The following is a 21,003-nucleotide window of genomic DNA, read 5'->3' on the forward strand; positions in this document are numbered from 1 at the left end:
GTGTGTGACCTGAAAGTATCAAGTGTGTGAATTTGGTGAGAAAGATAAAACACTTCATTTTTCCCAGAGTTAGTGTTGCGGGGAGTCCAGCGTGATTTAGCCACACAATTGCCACCATGATAACCTAATTTCCATTAAAGTGAGAGAATAAATAAATAAACAGGAAGTGCTGGAAATAAACAACAAGTAGAGCAGCACGACAAAAAGTAAAAGAAAGAACTGCTAGAAATCAGGTTCAGCAGCATCTATGGAGAGTCAAATGTGTCTCTGCGAGCATTTCTATTTATATTTCAGATGGCCAGTATCTTAATGTTAAATGATAAAAACAGGTGGCATAGAATAGTTGGTGAATTGTTACTGGACAGGCTATTTGGTAATAATGCTGAGTATGATGCAGATAAATGATCACAATTGCTGTTTGGAATAGCTAGAGTTCTATCTATTCGCAAATAAAAAGGATAATGTTTTCTTATCGTTGTCAACCTCCATATTTATTACCAACAACTTAGATAAAGATGCCCAAAATCATCTGAACTTCAGTTAGACAATGAACACAAAGCCATAGTTGATGAGACATGGTGGCTCCTGGTGCCATTATACACAGTTTTGACTAAATTAATTTGTAGATATTACCCGATGTGAAACCAGGAAGGAAAACAAATCTAGAAATGGGCAAACTGCTTCAGATCACACCCCACAGCTACTGGCAAGTTTTTATAAGCATGTAAATGAAGCCTCAGGTCCCATTTAAGCGGAGCTTTCAGCTCTCAGGTGAGATGCAGGCTTAATTCATGGCAAGTGATTAAATTAGATCAGATTACCTACAGTGTGGAAACAGGCCCTTCGGCCTAACCAGTCCTCACCAACCCTCTGAAGAGTAACCCACCCAGATCCATTTCTCTCTGACTAATGCACCTAACACTACGGGCAATTTAGCATGGCCAATTCACCTGCCCTGCACATCTTTGGACTGTGGGAGGAAACCGGAGCACCCGGAGGAAACCCACGCAGACACGGGGAGAATGTGCAAACTCCACACAGATAGTCGTCCCAGGTTGGAATCAAACCCGGTACTCTGTTGCTATGAGGCAGCAGTGCTAACAATTGTAAATTGCTAAGGTACTTAAAGTAACATTGTTGTTTACCAGTTTTGCCAATCCAATGGTAGCAGCCATTGGTTCTCTGCAATAAATTAGACTTTATTTCGTTTTAAATGGGAAATTAAGCTGCTCATTGGACATTTGCCCTGCAGGTCTTTATCAGGCAAATGCCCAGTCGTTCACACCATTTAACACGGAACAACCATACATCCTTTTACCCAATCAGACTGAAGAAACATTAACGGGCAGTGCCGAGTCTGAGCCAGGAAATTTGTGGCAGAAGAACAAACTCCCTTTCAGATCTGTTACAGAAAATGAAATAAAAAGAGGAGGCAAAAAAAATTTAATTATGTCAGAGATAGGAAACCAGATCGAAAGAAACAAAAAAAATTTTTAATTATAAAAACTATAATCTGAAGAATGAGACTCAGTGTTTGTAAAATTTATTTTACAGTGTGAGAGAAGTTGTTGGTGGTAAATAGCCACATTGTTGAAGGAAATTTACACCAGAATGGAAGAAAAATACCCTTACCTTTTCTGAGGAGTTCAGCACAAAATTATGGGCAATAAAGTAACTTCCCAAGTTCAGTTAGAGTCATAGAGATGTACAGCATGGAAACAGACCCTTTGGTCCAACTCGTCCATGCCGACCATATATCCCAACCCAATCTAGTCCCACCTGCCAGCACCCAGCCCATATCCCTCCAAACCCTTCCTATTCATATATCCATCCAAATGCCTCTTAAATGTTGCAATTGTACCAGCCTCCACCACATCCTCTGGCAGCTCATTCCATACACATACCACCCTCTGCATGAAAAAGTTGCCCCTTACGTCACTTTTATATCTTTCCCCTCTCACCCTAAACCTATGCCCTCTAGTTCTGGAAATTCATTTAAAATGTCAAGTAACATAGTTAGCTCAAGTTTTTACACAAGCTATGGAGTAGCAGGACATTTTGGACAGCAAATTCCAGATGTTTAGGCTGCATGTACCCCTATCATGATTGGCATGGATAAAATAAACAGACAAGATATTCTCCCTGGGGTGTGGGGGTCCAAAACTCAGGGACAGGATTAGATTAGAATCCTACTGTAGAAACAGGCCTTTTGGTCCAACAAGTCCACACTGACCCTCCCAGACCCTTTCCTTACCCCATATTTATCATTGACGAATGCACCTAACACTATGGGGTAATTTAGCATGGCAAACTCTCCTGACCTGCACATCTTTGGACTGAGGGGGGAAACCGGAGCACCCAGAGGAAACCCACGCAGACATGGGGAGAATGTGAAACCTCCACATAGATAGTCGCTGAGGCAAGAATCGAACCCGAGTCCCTGGCACCATTAGGCAGCAGTGCTAACCAGAGCCACTGTGCCAACATAGGTCAAAGGTGAGTGGGAAAAGATTTTAAAAAGGGAGCTAAAGGCAACTTTCTCTCCCACACCCCCAGAGGGTGGCACGTGCATAGAATGAGACAAATAAAATACTGCAGGTGCTGGAATCCAAAATGGACAGGCAGGAGGCTGGAAGAACATAGTAAGTCAGGCAGTATCAAGAGGTGGAAAGTTGATATTTCAGGTGTAACCCTTCTTCAGGGTTGGGGGATTGGTGTAGGGGGAACTGCAGATAAAGGGGGAGGCAGGGGCAGGGTAGTGAATTGGGGATAGGTGAAGACAGGTTGGTCAATAGGAGGAATGAATCTGGTTGGTGGCAGGGAGCCGTGGAAGGCGGGGGGAGAGGGGCTAGGAAGGGAATCAGGGGATGGTAAGGGAGGTTTTGAAAATGGAGAACTCAAAATGTTGATTCCTCCAGGCTGTAAGCTGCCCAGGCAGAAGAGGTGTTTTCCTCCAACTTATGGTTTGATTCGTTGTGGCAATGGAGGAGGTTAAGGATGGTAATGTCAGAAAGGGAGTGGGAAGGGGAATTTAAATAGGTGGTGACTGGAGGTCTGATCGGCCCCTACAGGCCTAGCTGAGATGCTTGGCGAACCGTTCCCCAAGTTTAATGTTTGGTCTCCCCAATGTAGAGACGACCACATTGGAAACACCTGATGCTTAAACTAGGTTCACCTGCCTCTCTTCTAACCTCTGCCTCATCTGGAAGGACTGTTTAGAAGTGAGGGGGGTGGTGTAGCAACAGGTTTTGCATCTTTTTCAGTTGCAGAAGGTACTCGGGGGGGGGGGGGGGTTCGATGGGTGAGAGTGGCACAAACAAGGACTGTCAAAGAGAACGGTCCTCGTGGAAGACAGAGAGGGGTGGGGAGGGGAAGATGTTCTTGGTGGTGCGGTTTAGTTGGAGTTGGAAGTGTTTAAGGATGATGTGTTGGATACGGAAACTGGTGGGGTAGTAGGAGAGGACAAGAGGAACTGCCTTTGAGTGTGGGGAGGGACAGAGAACAATGGCATGGGGAATGGAGGTGATGCAGCAAAGGCCTGTTTGGATGACAAAGGGAGGAAAAGTACGTTGTTAGAAATAGGTGGACATCTGGAATGTTCTCAAGGGGAATGTCTCCATGTCTGAGCAGATGTGGCAGAGGAATTAGGAGAATGGGGTGGAGTTCTTGCAGGATACTGGGTGGGAGGAGATGTAGTCCAGGTAGTTATGGGAGTCTGTAGGTTTGTCGTAAACATCCATCTGGAGACGGAAATGGAGAGGTCAAGAAAGGGGACAAAGTTGTCAGAGGTGAACCAAGTGAATTTGAGGGCAGGGTGGAAGTTGTGAGTGAGAGGAAGTGGAGGAGGCTGGTATAATTGCAACATATCCATCCAGATGCCTTTTAAATATGAATAGGAAGGGTTTAAGAGGGGTATGGGGCAATTGCTGACAAATGGGACTAGGCTGGTTTAGGATATCTGGTCAGCATGGATATGTAGAATTAGATCTCAGATCAGCCATGAACTCAGATTTTTGGAACTGGCTTGAGTGGATAAATTGACCAATTGGTGTTTTGTAGATATGGTCACATGAAGTTGCTGTCTGATCTGTAGGTAATTAATAACATAATAAAATCAACTCCCGCATCTATTGCAAAATTTGTCAAATCGCAAAGAACATCTATTCAGCTGTACACGGAGAAATTTAGTGACATTAGTTTACAGAGACGCCTCAACTTCAGTTGGCCATAATTCTCAATTTACACCTTCATGTTTTACTACTGGCACTAAAACAAAAACATCTTGAATAACATGTCTAAAAAGGATAGAGTAGAAACACATTGAAAACTTTTCAGTGTCAAGCCAAATAAAGTCACAGATTGTAACAAATTCCCAGACAACATTGTTGTTCTGTTATTTACTGCACGCAAATTTGATCTCTGGGTTCCACTTTTGTCTAGTATGGTCCAGCTTCATCCCACTATTGACAATGGGGTGATGATATAACTTGGCACTGTGCCAATTATATTGGAAATCAGCAAAAACAAATGACTTATACGATCAAGAATTTAAAATCTGACCAGATTTTGTCCTCAGCAGTGAAAAATAAAAATTGGTTAATTACATCTAGTCAAACATTGGATGGGATTTTGCATTGAGGGTTTACTGTAAATGAAAACAGCTCACTTAGCAGAAGATCTTGACCTGTATAAAGGCAGCAAGCAACTGTTAATTCCACAATCAGATGCAAAGAGTTTTAATGAGTAGAGACTTTGAATCATGGAATGCCAAAGAGAAACTCAGTCAATGTCAAAACAGGTGAAAAGTGAAATAACGTTGAGAGGTTGGGGGGGGGGGGGGGGGTTGCATTAAAAGAAATAAGATTGAACAGAAAGACTACAGACTTTTTTTATTTAAATGGCTCTTGAAATTATTTAACCCTAAAGCAGTGAGATTCCATGCTTGTAAAAGTTGACTAAACAAGTCAGAGGAGTTCTGCAGAAGTGTTTAATACTGTTCCTGCAGTTAAATGGGCTCTTATACTGAAGTTGACAAGTTGTAGATGTTAGTGGCACTTAGTTCTGATCTCAGATGTATGTACACCAATGTCTCACTGGTCAATGAAGTTTCCAATGAAGAATCTAACCATTTCTAAATATTTGATACTTCAATACACGAAAGGTATTAAGGCCTTTCTGGACTTAGGATAATCTTCAAATTTTTCCAGATACCATCTGTAATGAGAAAAATAAAATACATTTTGAATGAATAAATACAAATTTCAAAACATTAACTTATTGAATTTCATTTCTGCAATCTAATAATATTGACTATTATTTTCTCCATTTCTGAAACAGTAAAGTCTGTGTTTGATTAAAGTTTATTAAATTAGTTTAAAGTCAGATAAAGATTGGTATTACCAATAGGTCATCTTTTTAAAAAATTATTTCTTGGGACATGTGTTGTTGTTTGGGGCAGTATTTATTGCTCATCTGTAACTGTTTTCTTGTACTCCTGTTGCTGAAGAGGAGGCAGTTACTAGATTTTGATCCTGTAATTGTGAAGGAATGGCAATAGAATTACAAGGGTGATGGGTGCTGGGGTTTTAGGGGTAGGGGCAAAAGACACTTGCAAATTGTAGTGTTCCCATGCATCAACTGCTTTTGTCCTTCTAGGTGGTAGAGGTCGAGAATTTGGAAGGTGTTGTCAAAAGGAGCCTGGATGCATTGCTGCAATGCATCTTGCGCACAGGTAGCTCTGTTGCCATTGGTGCATTGATGGTGGAGATAGTCAAATGATTAAATTGAAGGATGGGGTGTCAGTCAAGCAGTTGCTTCTGAGATGGGATCACATTGTCAGAATTATTATAACAATGATGGAGTCCACTTAGCCCAACATGTCTGCAACAGCAGTGGCATCGAAACCTGTTCCTCCACTTCCTCGAGTATTTTACGAGTGGTTTCTCCCTATCTCCTCTGTCCAGTCCCCTTGTGACTTTAAACATCCTTGCCAGATTTCCTCTTAGCTTTTTATTCTGAACAGTAGACAGTCCTATGCTCTCCAACCCATTTTCATAATAGAAATGTTTCACCAGTATAACCATTCTCCAATACATCACCCTTTTTAAGTCATCTGGAACTTGATACAATACCAAACTGATTTCATGTACAAGTTCAGCATAATTCCTTAGTTTTGCAGCTGTCCCTAAAGTCTACAGCACTGTATGCTTTATTAGCCACTCCTCACTAGTCCTGCCACATTTTACTAACGTATGCAAATATACACCAGAAACCTTTGCTCCTGGATCTCATCCAGAATTATAGTCTTCATTTTATATTGTCACTTCATATTTCTACCAAAATGAATTACTGCATATTTCTCTGCATTAAACATGAACCTGGTACCTGTACACCCTCTTCAACTTGGTCCCCTTTGAAACTCCATACTAACTCCCAGTTCACAATGTTTCCAGGTTTCATATTATGTGTAACTTTTGAAATTGTTTCCTTGTACACCAAGGGTTAGGTCATTAATATATCAGAAAGCCTTAGAGATTGCTTCCATAAAACCTATAAACACAAGAAACATCCATTAGCCACTATTCTCAGTCTCCTGTAACTGATTTATAGTCCATTTTGCTACTGTTCCTATTATTCAATGACCTACAATGTTGGTTACAAGTCTGTTGTGCAGCCCTGTAGCAAGTGCCTTGAGCAAGTCCACATGCACTTCATCAGCACCATCACCATCACCAACCCCCTGTTTACCTCTTCAACTAAGTACAGTTAAATTAGTCAAACAATTCTTTAAGAAATTAGTGAGTGTGTCTGCAATTTCCAATCTCTCCCTTTCTATCCTTAGATTCATCTCAAGCGGTCCCAGAGCCTTATTGACTTCAAATGTAGAAAGCCTTATGCAACTCCTACTCCTTATCAATTGCAAACCCTTCAGCATCTAACATTCCTCCTAACATATCCTTGGTTGCACCTTCTTGAGTAAAAACAGATGTAAAGTACTCATTAGTAAGACATCTCTACCACTGCCTCAATTCGTAAATCTCTTTTGGTCCCTACTTGCTCTCACTCCTTTTACTATTTATTTGCTTACTAAAGACCTTTTATATTAGATACCACTTTTCGCCATCTTTTGCTTTTCTACTTCCCTTCCCAACCTTAGATTTTCAGTCTGGATGGCCGAGTGGTTAAGCGGGAGGTTTTTGTTATTATTCATTCATGGGAATGTGAGCATCACCAACTAGGACAGAATTTATTGTCGATCCCTAATCCCAGAGGGCAGTTGAGAGTCAACCACATTACCGTGAGTCCAGAATCACATGTAGGCCAGATCAGGAAAGACAGCAGTTTGCCTCCTTAAAGAAAAAAGGACAGATGAACCAGATGGGTTTTCCCTAACAATTGACCATGGTTTCATTGTCTTCATTAGACCCTTACTTCCAGATTATTATTGATTTCCAATTCCACTATCTGCCAAAGCAGGTTTGAACCCAGGTCCCCAGAATGTTAACTGGGTCTCAAGATTAATAGTCTAGTGATAACACCACAAGGCCATCACCTTCCTTATCTTGTGGCTGAGGAGTGCAATGAAGAAATTCACTTACAATATTGAAGATCCAAATTAATGAATTGAACTAAACAGAGATAGCCAGACTGGTGATGCTGTGTAGCTGAAGTAGGTGAGTGCTGATGGATAAAAGTGCACAGTGCCCAATCTGCATCAAGGGTCACTGTTTGAGGAACTTCATCTCAGAGTTGACGAGTGGAGTCTGATCTGCATTGCAGCACATCAGGGAGGAAGAGGGGACCTGAACCAAAAAAAAAATAAAAAAAAAAGGAATCCAGATGCTGAAAACCTAAAAATCTCAGCAGGTCTGGCAATATCTGTGGAGAGAAAGCAGAGTCAATATTTCAGATCCAGTGAAACCTTTTCAGAACTGAGATACCCGGACACTGCTTTAAGAGGCACTGTCAAACCTTTGATTAATTACATCAAGTTTGGTCTGTGGTCAGGGACATTAACGTGCGACTATGAGAAGGGTTCTCCTTCCCAGTGTGCACAAGGGTACAGACTGCACCAAAGACAGATCTCAAAGTCTGGGTTACCTCCCAAATGCCAAGCTTCAAAGACTTCTCTATAAAACTGAAAGAACTGCGGATGCTGTAAATCAGAGACAAAAACAGAAGCTGCTGGACTAGAGCAGAAATCCTGAGGAAGGCTCACTCGATATGAAATGTTAATGAATCTTTCTCCACAGATGTGGCCAGATCTACTGAGCTTTTCCAGTAAGTTGTATTTTTGTTCAGGACATCTCTTGTGGGCTGAAGAACTTGAAGTGGGAGGGAGGGGTCCAGTTGTCATGGTCAAGTAGATACTAATGATATAATTAAAGACCATGAAAGAGGTTCTGCTAAAGAATTACAAGCAGCTAGGGGTTAAATTGAAAAGCAGAATCACTATGGTAATAATCTCTGGGCCATGCATTTACTCCTCTAATCATATTTAACCATATGCTAATTTGCACATTGAATTCCAATCTGAACAAAGTTGGTGAGAGAGAAATGGGTTTCAATTTACGGGGAGCAAGCACTGGGGACCTATGAATGCAAAAATGGAAAGCTATTTTGTTGGTACGGACTTCATTTTATACATGCTGGGACCAGACTCCTGTTGAGCCGTATGCTAGGATTGTAGGCTGGACCTAAGTTAGTGAGGGGGAAAGAGTTCAAGTGAAGAGAAGTTTTCAAAAATCAAAAAGAAATAAGATACCAGAGCAATCAGGTAGCAAAGAGGGGAATGAAGATCAAAACGTGTGACAGGAATAAAAAAATTATGCAGCAGAAATTAGAACCATAGTAAATAAAAATGGCAAAAAGGCAAAGCTCTTTATCAGAATGTACTCAGTATTTGTAACAAAATGAATGTATTGATGCCATAAATAGTTTAGAACAGAGTAACAGAATAGAAATAAATGAATCCAACTTGAGAACAATGACAGAGATGTTGTTGCAGGACTGTGATCCAATCTGGGAACTCAATATTCAGAAATTTTGATGGTCCAAAAGAATAGATGACAAAGAAATGGAGGGGAGGTAGCTTTGTTAATAAAGCATAGCATCAGTGTGATGATTATAGGTGTAACAGATGTGAAACAAGTTTGGATGAAAATAAGAAATAGCGAGGGTTACTGGTGGGAGTCATTTATAGGTCTCCAGTAATTTGCCTTATTGTAGGATACAGTATAAACTGATAAATGAGGCATTTAAGGGAAATATTTAAATCACCCATGTCAATTATAGAGTCAGATGTACAACACAGAAACAGAACTTTCAGTCCATTTAGTCAATGCTGACCAGATATTCTAACGTAATCTAGTCCATTTGCCAGCACTTGGCCCATATCCCTCCAAACCTTTCCTATTCATATACCCATCCAGATGCCTTCTAAAATGTTGTGATTGTGCCAGCCTCCACCACTTCCTCTGGCAGCTCATTCTATACACGCACCACCCTCTGCATGAAAAAGTTGCCCTTTAGGTCTCTTTTATATCTTTCCCCTCTCACCCTAAGCCTATGCCCTCTAGTTCTGGACTTCCCTATTTTGGAGAAAAGACCATGGCTACTTACCTTATCTATGCCTCTCAGATTTTATAAACCATTGTAAGATCATCCCTCAACCTCCTAAGCTCCAGGGAAAGAAGTCTCAGCCAATCCTTAAAACTTAAAACCTTCCAAACTTGGAAACATCCTGAAATATATTGGTCCTGACTGTCCCTTAGTACAGTCTATTATTGGTGTCTGTCTATTATTGGACCAAAATGTAAAAGGGTCAGGAAGAGTCATCTTGGCAGAAATCAAACTGGGCACCAGTGAGTAGGTTCCTCTCGTCCAAGTTTCCCTTGATAACACTGTCAACAACACGTTCCACCACATTTTATTCATTGAAAGGGAATGAGGACATTACTGCCTAGGCCAGCAATTACTACCATAATTATTTTCCCTGGAGAAGGTAATAACAAGGTGCTTTTTGAACCACTGCAGTTGGTGGTGTAAAGGAATACCAATAGTGCTGTTAGGCAGTTGCAGGTTCAGTCCCAGCAACACTGAAATAACAATGTTATAGTTCTAGGTCAGGATGAGGTGTGACTTGGAGGGAAACTTGCAGGTGGTGGGGTTCCTATATATTTCCTGCCATTGTACTACTTTGTGGTAGAGGTCATGGGTTTGGAAGGTGCTGATAGAAAAGACTTGGTTAGTTGTTACAGCAATGTTATAGATTGTATACACTGCTGCCACTGAGTTGGTGGAAGAGCGAGTGAAGGTTTAAGTTGTTCAATAGGGTGCCCACTAAGCAGGTTTTTAAAAAATAAAATGAACAGATTCAAGCCCTGAGTGTTGCTGGAGCTGCACCCATCCAGGTTAGTGAAGATTATTCTATTCCACTCCTGAATTGAGCCATGTAGATGGTGGAGAGGCATTGGGCAGATAGGAAGAGAATTCCTCAACATAGAATCTCTAACCTCTGATCTACTTACATAGCTACAGTATTTATATAACTGGTCCAGATCAGTTTCTGGTGCTTTCAGAATGCCTTGCTGATGATTAGGAGCATGCTGGTGAGGAAATGATTAACAGGATTAAAATTTGTGCTGCTTTCTGTCGAAAAGATATTCAGATAGTACTTTTCAGTATTGTTGTGTGGATCCCAGTTTTGGAGGAGGACTAGAACAGCATGGCAAAGGGAATGGTTGAGCCTAAAACACAAGTCTTCAATTCTAATTCCAGACTGTTGTCAAGGCCCATAGCCTTTGCTGCATACAGTGCCTTCTGTCATTTTCTTTTTATACCAAATGAAGTGAATTAACTGGGCTGAGGACTGGCAATGGTGACGCTGGAAGCTCAGGGGGCAGAATTGGATCATCCACCTGGCACTTCTGGCTGAAAATTGTTGCAAATGCTTCAGCCCCATCGTTTGCACTGATGTGCTGGATTTCCAGCTCATTAAAGGATGGGGATATTTTTGAGGCCACCTGCTTTTTTTTTGTTTTACTTTCCACTACCACTCAATTGGATCTGGGAGTGACTGCAGTGCTTTGGTCTGATCCATTGGTTGTGGGGTCACGTATCTCTATCCATCATATGCTGCCTCCAGTGTTTGGTATTCAGCTTGTGTTTTGCTATAGTTTCAACAGGATAACACTTATCAGTTTTTTGCACATGCCTGATGCTGATCCTGGAATGCCCTTGTGCACCCTTTCCATGAAGGAAAAAAAAAGTGTTTGAAGATTTGTCAAAACAATGGACCTACACTGCATTCATGCACATTACACGCAATCTAATGGAAAAAGAAAAGCAGAGGAATTAAACAGAGCCTGGAGAATATCCAAGTTGATAAAGAGGTACAAGCTGACTTATTGCCTACAGTGGTGTCAAGACAATGCTAAACCAATCATCAAAAAAAAACACAGCTGCCAGATAGGAACAGTATAGAAACATAGTTACACTTCAATGCTAAAACTTACACTGGCACATTGATTTGACCAAAACATTATAAATGGGCAACTAAGGGTTAACATCAACTTTCATAACTTTAGAAAATTCAGAAAGACAATGAGGGATATTCTTCAAATATTGATCTAAGATGAGCTCTGTCACAATACTTCCATGCTCGATTGAGAGCTTTTTTTTAATCCTTTAAAAAAGCTTTCCTTCAATCTCTTAGAATAATTTCTTTATCATTGTTTCAATCCCAAGGAAATAATTGTGAAGTTAAAAATTTCATAATTTTAAATCCTCCTTTAAATTCCTTTGTCGGTCCCTCTGCTGCAATTGAAGTAATCTCAGAACCTTCGGTATAACCTCATAACAGTTTCTCATCCTTGACGTCACAGTGAGGTATGGCATGCTTTCTAGCAGCTTCAGGTGTCCTTTCTAATAGGAGGTACGTCAACCAAATGTCGCTTAACTAAAGTTCTGAACATACACATGGAAATTGCAAACATACTCCTGGTCTCCAGCTCATCTGCAAACTAAACTTCTAAAAGATCACAAGACTAGGGTAGAAGTAGGCCATTCAGCCCTATTAAGTCTGTTCTACCATTCAATGAAAAACTTTGCTTCCTGCCTGTCTGTCTGTCTTTCCCATAAAAAAGTCTGTCTATCTTTGAGTGTACATAACACAGGCTCAACTGCCCTCAGGAGTAAACACTTCCAAAGATGCACTCCCCACAGGAGAATTTCTTCCATATGTCTAAAACACAAAATCCATTATTTTGAGATTGTGCCCTCTGGTCCTCGATTCTCCTGCAAGGGGAGAGAGAATCTCTCCACATCCACCTTGTCAAGTCCCCTAAAAATCTTGAGATTCTTTTAAATTCCAAAGATCCCAGGCCCAACCTACACAAGTTCTCCTCATAAGATATCCCTTTGTACTCAGTATCAGTCCAGTGAACCTTCTCTCGACTATATCCAATGCCAGTGTAACTTGCTTTAGATTAGGGGGACCAAACCTGTTCATAGTATTCCAGCTGTGGTCTGGATTAGTGCCTTGTCTAGTTTTAGGCAAATCTCCCTACCTTTATATTCCATCCTCTTTGACATAAAGGCCAACATTCCATTTGCCTTCACTATTACCCAGTGAACTTGTATGATAGCTTTTTGTGATTTATTCCAAATTGCTGTACTGCAGTCTTTCACAATTTAATATTCAGTTCCATTAATCCTGCCAAATTGCACAACTTCACATTTTCCAATACTATATTCCATCTGCCAAGCTTTTTTCCACTCACTTAACCTGACTATATCATTCTGAGCACTCTTAGTATCACCCTTACTACTTGCTCTTCCCACTTCTTTCTGGATCATCCACAAACTTGGCGAGAGTACATTCACTTTTCTCATCCAAGTCATTAGCCGCTGTGTTCAAGAACTCAGAAAAGGCTAGGGAGAACCAAAGTTGCATCTTCCCCTTTGTAGATCCACCTACTATTGCATCCCTCTACCATGTTGAAAGTAAATGTGAATTAAACAACAGACTGGATACTGAATTTGTCTTGACCCTTACCGGTGATGTTGTGTCGCCCGAGCTGAAAGAACGAAAAATCCAAATACAGCAAATGCTGCACTAGGCAGTGACCAGCAAGCTATGGCAAACCCAGTCCATTCTATTATCTCTCCAAGGAAGTTAGCGCCAGACACATATTCAAACATTCCCCCTTTAAAACACCAGAGAAATTTTTGATCACAAAAAAAAATTAAACTTTCTTAAAGGCTGAACAGATCTTGTTCTATAAAAATCACTCACCATGTGGGATCTTATATCCTGTTTCATCGGGTTTTCGTAGTTTTCGGAGTATATGGTCAGAATGTAGGTTTACCAATAGTCCAAAAATCCAGAGTGCAAAGCCTAAAAATAAAGAGGCTGCAGTTAATAAGTGCTTCCTTAGTTCTCTCAACTGTTTAAATAAGGTTTCTTCCAGGCATTCTGGTTTCTTCCCACAATCCAAAAAGGTGGTGGATTGGCCATGCTAAATTGCCCATAGTGTTCAGGGATGCGTAGGTTAGATGCATTAGTCAGGGGTACATACAGGGGAACGGGTCTGGGTGGGATACCCTGAGGGTCGGTGTGAACTTGCTGAGCTGAAGGGCCTGTTTCCACACTGTAGGGTTTCTATGATTCTGAGTCAACTAGTGTGGTGCTGGAAAAGCACAGCCAGTCAGGCAGCATCCAAGGAGCAGGAGAATCAACGTTTCGTGCAAAAGGAATGAAGCGTTTGCCCAAAATGTCAATTTTCCTGCTCCTCGGATGCTGCCTGACTGGCTGTGCTTTTCCAGCACCACACTTTTTGACTGACCTCCAGCAATCGGCAGTACTCACTTTCTCACACAGTGTTTAAAGTTTGTTTGTTTTACAATAATGAAAAGTCACAAGAAAATGCAGAAGAATTGTACCAGGTATGAAGCAAAGTAAACTATAATTTACAAGTATTTATGAAGTTGAACAAAGTTCTATTGGTAATGTCACTTCAGTAAATCTGGGAATGGTACAGGTAGAAATTTTAAATTGTCTTGGAGGTAGACTAGAGTTTCCTAGAAAAACACAGGTAGTCCATGGAAACAGCTCCACCTGAAAGTTCCTCTCCAAATCACACACCATCCCAAGTTTGAACAATATCACATTCCTTCATTGTTGCTGGATCAAAATGCAGGAAATCCTCACAGCACTATGGACATACCTAAATCCATGTACTGCAGTGGTTTGGGAAGGCAACTCACGATTACTTTCTCAGGGCAATTAGAAAATGAGAAATTGCTAGCCCAGCCAGTGATGCCCACATCCCATGCAATCAGAAAATCATACACACAGTCTCTCAAAGCTGCATCACTCGAGTATTCATAGCAAATCTTCTACCTCAAGTCCACTCTCCCTCTTCTCCCCGTACTCTCCAATATCTTGAGACCAAAATCCCTCTATTTCAGCCTGAAGCATGTTCAATGACAGCACAATATGCTGGAATTAGGAAGGATTCACAACCCTGAGTGAAAAAAAAAGTCCCATCAGCCAAGTCCTAAATTATTGTCCTTTTGCTCGAGGCCGAACCAGAGTTTGCCCAAGGGGAAAAACAACCCGAACATAATCCCAGGCTCCTTCAGAATCTAGGTTCCATACATACAATCTCCTCTTATTCTTAGAATATATTTAATCATAGGACAATCCCTACAATCCAAATGAATGTACAGCAAGGCTTATAAAGCTATTCCCAATGTGCATCCTTCCTAAAATCGTGGCTAAATCTGCACACAGTACTCTGCCTTCTTGATTGTTTGATGCACCTGAACACAAACCTCCTATGTTCTGAGTGCAAACACATTCCAATTCCACTGAACATCGACATTTAAAATGTTTTATGCCTCTTTAAAAGTTACATTCTAATAGTAGTCATGATTTGGAGATGCCGGTGTTGGACTGGGGTGTACAAAGTTACAAAATTACACAACATCAGGTTATAGTCCAACAGGTTTAATTGGAAACACTAGCTTTCAGAGCTCCACAACCACCTGATGAAGGAGCATCGCTCCGAAAGCTAGTGCTTCCAATTAAACCTGTTGTGTGATTTGTAACATTCTTCTAAAGTGACTAACCTTGCACTTCATAACATTACTAGAATTGGGGCTAACCTCAGGATCAATGAAAGTGAAGTTAAAAGTATTAATATTAGCATAGAGTCATGGAGCATGGAAACAGACCCTTTAGTCCAACCAGTCCATGCCAAAGAATCCCAAACTAAACTAGTCCCACCTGCCTGATCCTGGCCTACATCCCTCCAAAGCTTTTCTATTCATATATCCATCCAAATGTTTATTAAACATAGTAATTTTTACCCGCCTCCTCAGGAACTTCATTCCACACATGAACTACCATCAGTGTAAACAAAAAATTGCCTCCAAATCTTTTTTAAAATCTCATCTTAAACGTGCCTCCTAGTCTTGAAATTCCCTATCTTAGGGAGAAAATACACTGGGCTAAAATCCAACAAATCTCCAGGTGGGCATGGCCTACATCCTTGGTGTTTAAAAGAGAATGAACACAGACAGACCAGACCAGACAGACAGACTCCTGTTGGATAAATTTATTCATTTGAGAATCTAACTAGTTTGGTTGATAAAAGAGAGAGAATCAACACACATACTTGGACTTCCAAAAGGCATTCGATGTTATCATCACACAAAAGGTTAATCCACAGGATACTGCATGTGAGGAGAAAATGAGGACTGCAGATGCTAGAGATCAGAGTCGAAACGTGTGGCGCTGGAAGAGCACAGCAGGTCAGGCAGCATCTGAGGAGGAGAATCAGCAGTTTGGCCATAAACTCTTCAATCTGGAACATTCCTGACAAAGGGCTTATGTCCGAAACGTCTATTCTCCTGCTCCTCGGATGCTGCCTGACCTGCTGTGCTTTTCCAGCGCCACACTTTGATGACAAGGGTAATGCATATGACATGCTTTGGTGGGGATAGATTCACATGGATAGAGAATTGCTTAACAGATAGGAATCAAGAGACGTAGGATAAATAATATCTAGGCAGCTCAATACAGTGGAAAAGCTGCCAGGTGGAGTACAATGCAGCAAAGTGTAAGTTTATTTACTTTGCCAGTGAGAAAGGTGTGGAACTTATAAATAATGATATTCAAATCAATTCAACTTTACACGCTCAAGGAAGACAATGTTAGCATGCAAGTATAACAAACAATAAGGAATGCAAAAGGCAAGTTGGCCTTTACCGTAATTGGGTCATAGAATTAGAGATGGACAGCGGAAGACTTAAAAAAAGGTTATGCTATATTTGTTCAGGCTTTGGTAAGATCAACCTAGAATATTGCACATAGCTTTGGTCTCCATATTTAAGAATGGACATACTTCCATTGAAGGCGATAGAGTTGATGTTCAAAAGTGCCTGGGATGAGAGAATTGGCCAATGAGGGGTGACTGAGCAGGTTAGGTCTATTATCTTTGCAGTTCCAAAGAATGAGGAGAGTGCACAGGCAGGTGAAGTTGAAGCACAAGATTACCTACGATTGTATTGAATGGTACAGCTAATCCAATTTTGGGGGGGTTGGGGTCCACTCCATTGGCCATCTTGTTCACTGTTTACTTAGCCTGTTTATTTCTCTTTGCAAGCTCAGTTCCTGACAGCTTAAATGCCCACCTACTTTATATCATCAATAAACATTGTATATAACTGAAGCCCCAAAACTGCCAACTTGAAAGCACCCTGTTTATTCACTCTTTGTTTATTTATTATTGTAATGTGTACCAGGATATAGTGAAAAGTATTGTTTTGCATGCTAACCACATAAATCATACTTTACATAAGTACAAAGGCGCAGAGAAAGATCAACTCTAATACAGGATGGAACCATTCACAAGTCTGATAACAAGAGGGGAGTAACTCTTAGTTACAATTCATCAATCCTACATCCAAACTGATATAAACACAAGCCCTTATTTTGTGCAGTAACGCTTTTATGTGGCATCTTATAGAACGAAAATCAAACAAACTTCATATCCTGGTGCCGGTTTATCTAGTCAACTCATTCCATCCTGAAAGTTCCTAAATAATTTGTCAAACACACTTTTCCTTTTGCAGTTTGTCTGCTCCGCCCAGTTTATAAAATGAACTCTTCTAGTTAGACCAGAAGGTGGCTATCCTCATCCATCTAACACCAAGTGGGCCCTGGAGAAACAACTAGAAAGTATCACATACAAGATGGTGCTTAGCCTTAACATTCAAAAATAAGAACCCAAACATTGCAAAGATAGAACTTGGAGATGCTTGGTGTTGAAAATACCAGAGCAAACATTTCCAGTGTGGAATCAGGATGCTGAAAGGTGCTCCTGCTTTAAAATAACACTTCTCATGGTATGCTACCACCAGCAGTGAAGAGCTGCATTGACCTAGCATTCCCCTGTTTATTTCTCAATTACAGAGAAGGGCATAGTGCATGAGGGAGAGGGAGCAAAGTGGAGATGGGCCTTTACAGATGCTGCATTTAGAAATGCAAGAGGTAAGAAGCTATAAATCAGTGAGGTTTTACGGTCCCTGACAGTTGGAGAAGACAGAGTCATGAGCTGTACAACAAGACCCTTGAGGCCAACTCATCCATGCTGACCGATATCCTAAATTAATCTAATCCCATTTGCCAGCACCCGGCCCATATCCCTCTTAACCCTTCCTATTCATATACCCATCCAGATGCTTTTTAAATGTTGTAATTGTACCAGCTTCCACTACTTCCTCTGGCAGCTTGTTACACATACAAGTCCCCCTAAGCATGAAACAACTGCCCCTTAGGTCCCTTTTAAATCTTTCCCTTCTCACCTTAAACCTATGTCCTTGAGTTTTGGACTCTCCCACCCAAAGGGAAAAAAAACCTTGGCTATTCACCCTATCCAAGCCCCTCATGATTTTATAAACCTCATTAAAGATCATTCCTCAGCCTCTAACACTCCAGGGAAATAGCCCCAGCCTAGTCAGCCTCTCCCTATAGCTCAAAGCTCCAGCCCTAGCGGTCATCCCATTTTCCAACCCCACCTGCGCCTGCACCACCTCCACCCCCCTTTCAAAGCAGAATGTTCTGAGACACAATATAATTTTACCTGCATCGTTATTCCAGGCTCTGGAGGGAGAGAGAACAATTGCCCATGTGCACAGACACACAGTTAATGCTCTTCTCTGATGGAAGAGTTTCTCAATGAACTATATAACCATTTTATAGGGAGGAGCATCCAAATAAGGCAGCATACATATTAATTGTGTGACCGTTACAATCAATGTTTGTTAACCGGATTCACACAATAGATACTTTCCCCCCTTGCATACTGAATGCTTCCAATGTTGTTAAATGGCTCTATATAATGATTCTTTTCCACCTTGTTAACCCATTACCCTTGCCTCCAGCACCCCATTGTTAACTGCAAGTTCTTATCTGATCTGAGTTATGCTCTGCTGAACCACTTGTCTCACAAACCTCAACTTAACTCATTGCCTGCCTGCTTATAGCAACATCCTTGTAAATCTTTTTCTGAACCCTTTCACAACATCCTTCCGACAACAGGGAGACCAAATTGAACACAGTATTTCAAAAATTGCCTAACCAATGTCCTCTACAGCTGCAATATGACCTCCCAACTTTTCCACTCAATGCACTAATAAAGGCAAGCATACCACACCGTAACCTCCATCTGATTACACATTCCAGTGACTGGCTTTTAGAATCAAACAGTACGACTCAGAAGTTCTGATGGGCATTACTGTAATAGACTGGAGCTGCACTTTGGAACCACATTAGCCCCAACAGAATGAATTTGATTGGACTTGCCTAGGAAACAAGCTTCCAATAGGCTGCATGGTGGCTCAGTGTTTAGCACTGCTGTCTCAATTCCAGGGACACAGGTTTGATTCTACCCTCGGGCAACATCGCGTGAAGTTTCATTGTTATATCCATGTCTGTATGGGTTTCCACTGGATGGTCTGGTTTCCTCCAACAGTCCAAAGATTGGCAGGTTAGGTGGGCCGGCCATGCTAAATTGCCCCATAGTGACCAAGGATTTACAGGCTGGGTGGATTAGCCATGGTAGTGGTGGGTCTACAGGAATAGGTTGGAAGGATGGGTTTGGGTAGAATGCTCTTTGGAGAGTTAGTGTAGACTCAATGGACTGAATGACCTCTATCTCTGCTGTCGGGATTCTATGATTCAATTGCACGATCCTGATCTCCAAGGGAGAGTCAGACACTTTAGATGTCTGACTTAATTACCTTAATGGTTACCAAGGAAAATTTGGAAATTTAAAAACCGAAATCCTGTTTTAAAAAAAAAAGTCATCCCACAATGCTTCACTGATCACTCCTTGACTACGCTCACAAACCTCACTGGTCTCACAGTTGGACAGAACTTGCTGAACAATCCCAAGCATGCTGACATCTGTCGAAGCAACCCATTCATGATAACTGGTTTAGCTTATAATATGGGTCATCCATACTTGCCAGAAGTAGCACAGTCATACGCAGGCACCTATATTCTGTACTTAAAAGAAATATGCTAACAATTTGCACCTTTCAGAATTGATGGGAAGCTTGGGGAATCTATAGTTTATTATTGCTTTCACCATGGTAATGCCTTGGTCAATCACAGTGAACTTGTAGAACAATCAGCACCCTTTTCTTTTGTAGTATAAGTTGTTGTGATCACTTGAAATTGGAGATTCTTGTGCTCCTGAGATCAGACACATGATAAACATCTTCGCCAACATTGCTTTTTCAGCAATATTTCAGGTTTTGGACAACCAAGTGACTGTTTACAAACTTTCACATTAAATTAACATTACCTGTGAGAAAGCGTGGATCAGTTATCCAGTTTGAGGGGTAGACGGCATACTTGCTTAGGAACCTAGCCTGCAGATATCCATTAAAAGCACAATATATGAAAGCTAACGCAAAAGGAATGAAGGGTGTTGCCTTTCCTCCTTTAATTAAGAAAGGGAATATCAATGACCTGCAAGGAACAGAGAATTATTTATGACAATGAATAATTTTCTTTTGAAGAATGAAAATAAAAAAGTAACATGAAGTTTGGTAACTAGTCTACCACAAACATTTTCAAGCTTTTACATGTACAACTGAGTATTTATTGCTTTTCATTTTAATTGTCAATATTTCACTGCTTCCTTCACACTTTTTAAAATCAAAATTAATTAATCGATTTTTGAAAGATACAACAATTATTGGAAGGAAGTTTAAATTTTTCTTCAGACGTTTGTAGATGTTCAAAAGCACCCTTTCCTAACCCACTGGTCAAACACTTTCACCAAGTGCTTTCAAGCACTTTGGTTTACAATTTGAATGGGCTAATTAGTCACTCCCTGCAGAAAGGGTAGAAGACACAGGACTGTTCTTGTTGTGCTTAATGCTAGTAGTACAATTTCTGATCAAGGGTATTTTTTATCCATGGGCAAGGGAGGTGATGGCCTAGTGGCATTATTGCTAGACTGCTAATTCAAAGACCCAGATGAGGTTCTGGGGATCTGGATTCAATTCGTGCCATGGCAGATAGTGGAATTTGAATTCAATGAAACAGAATTTTAAAAAAAGTTTAATGATGACCAGAATCCATTGTCGATTGTCCGAACATCTCAGCTGGTTCACTAATGTTCTTTAGGGAACTGCCAGCCTTACCTGGTCTGGCCTACATGTGATTCCAGACTTACAGCAACATGGTTGACTCTGAATTGCCCTCTGGGCAATAAATGCTGGCCCAGCTAACGATGCCTCACCCCATGAGGGAGTTAAACAAACAAAACAAATTGCCCCCATTAAGAAACTACATGTGTGCTACACCTCAAATACATTCACAAAAATATTCAAGAGTGAATTGAACAAATATTTCAGCCAGTTACCTTTAGTAGACCTGTATCTCAGCAGAACCAGATGGGTTCTTCCAGTGTGCTGCGT

The 21,003-nt window shown here is 40.9% G+C and overlaps 1 protein-coding gene across 2 annotated transcripts in view; it reads right to left on the reverse strand.

The window, feature by feature from the left end:
• Positions 1-1,527: 1,527 nt before the first annotated feature.
• srd5a1 (steroid-5-alpha-reductase, alpha polypeptide 1 (3-oxo-5 alpha-steroid delta 4-dehydrogenase alpha 1)) overlaps positions 1,528-21,003 on the reverse strand; it is a 42,222-nt gene continuing 22,746 nt past the window's right edge. For both annotated transcript variants that reach the window (XM_072575149.1, XM_072575150.1), the window contains exons 2-5: positions 19,881-20,047; positions 13,298-13,399; positions 13,058-13,208; positions 1,528-5,214 (exon numbers count right to left, since the gene is read on the reverse strand). In XM_072575149.1, coding sequence (XP_072431250.1) covers positions 5,148-5,214; positions 13,058-13,208; positions 13,298-13,399; positions 19,881-20,047 — 487 coding nt within the window. In that variant the 3' untranslated portion in view covers positions 1,528-5,147. The remainder of the gene's footprint in view (positions 5,215-13,057; positions 13,209-13,297; positions 13,400-19,880; positions 20,048-21,003) is intronic.

The sequence above is a fragment of the Chiloscyllium punctatum genome, chromosome 8 (genome assembly GCF_047496795.1).
Source record: "Chiloscyllium punctatum isolate Juve2018m chromosome 8, sChiPun1.3, whole genome shotgun sequence".
Lineage (NCBI taxonomy): Eukaryota > Metazoa > Chordata > Chondrichthyes > Orectolobiformes > Hemiscylliidae > Chiloscyllium > Chiloscyllium punctatum.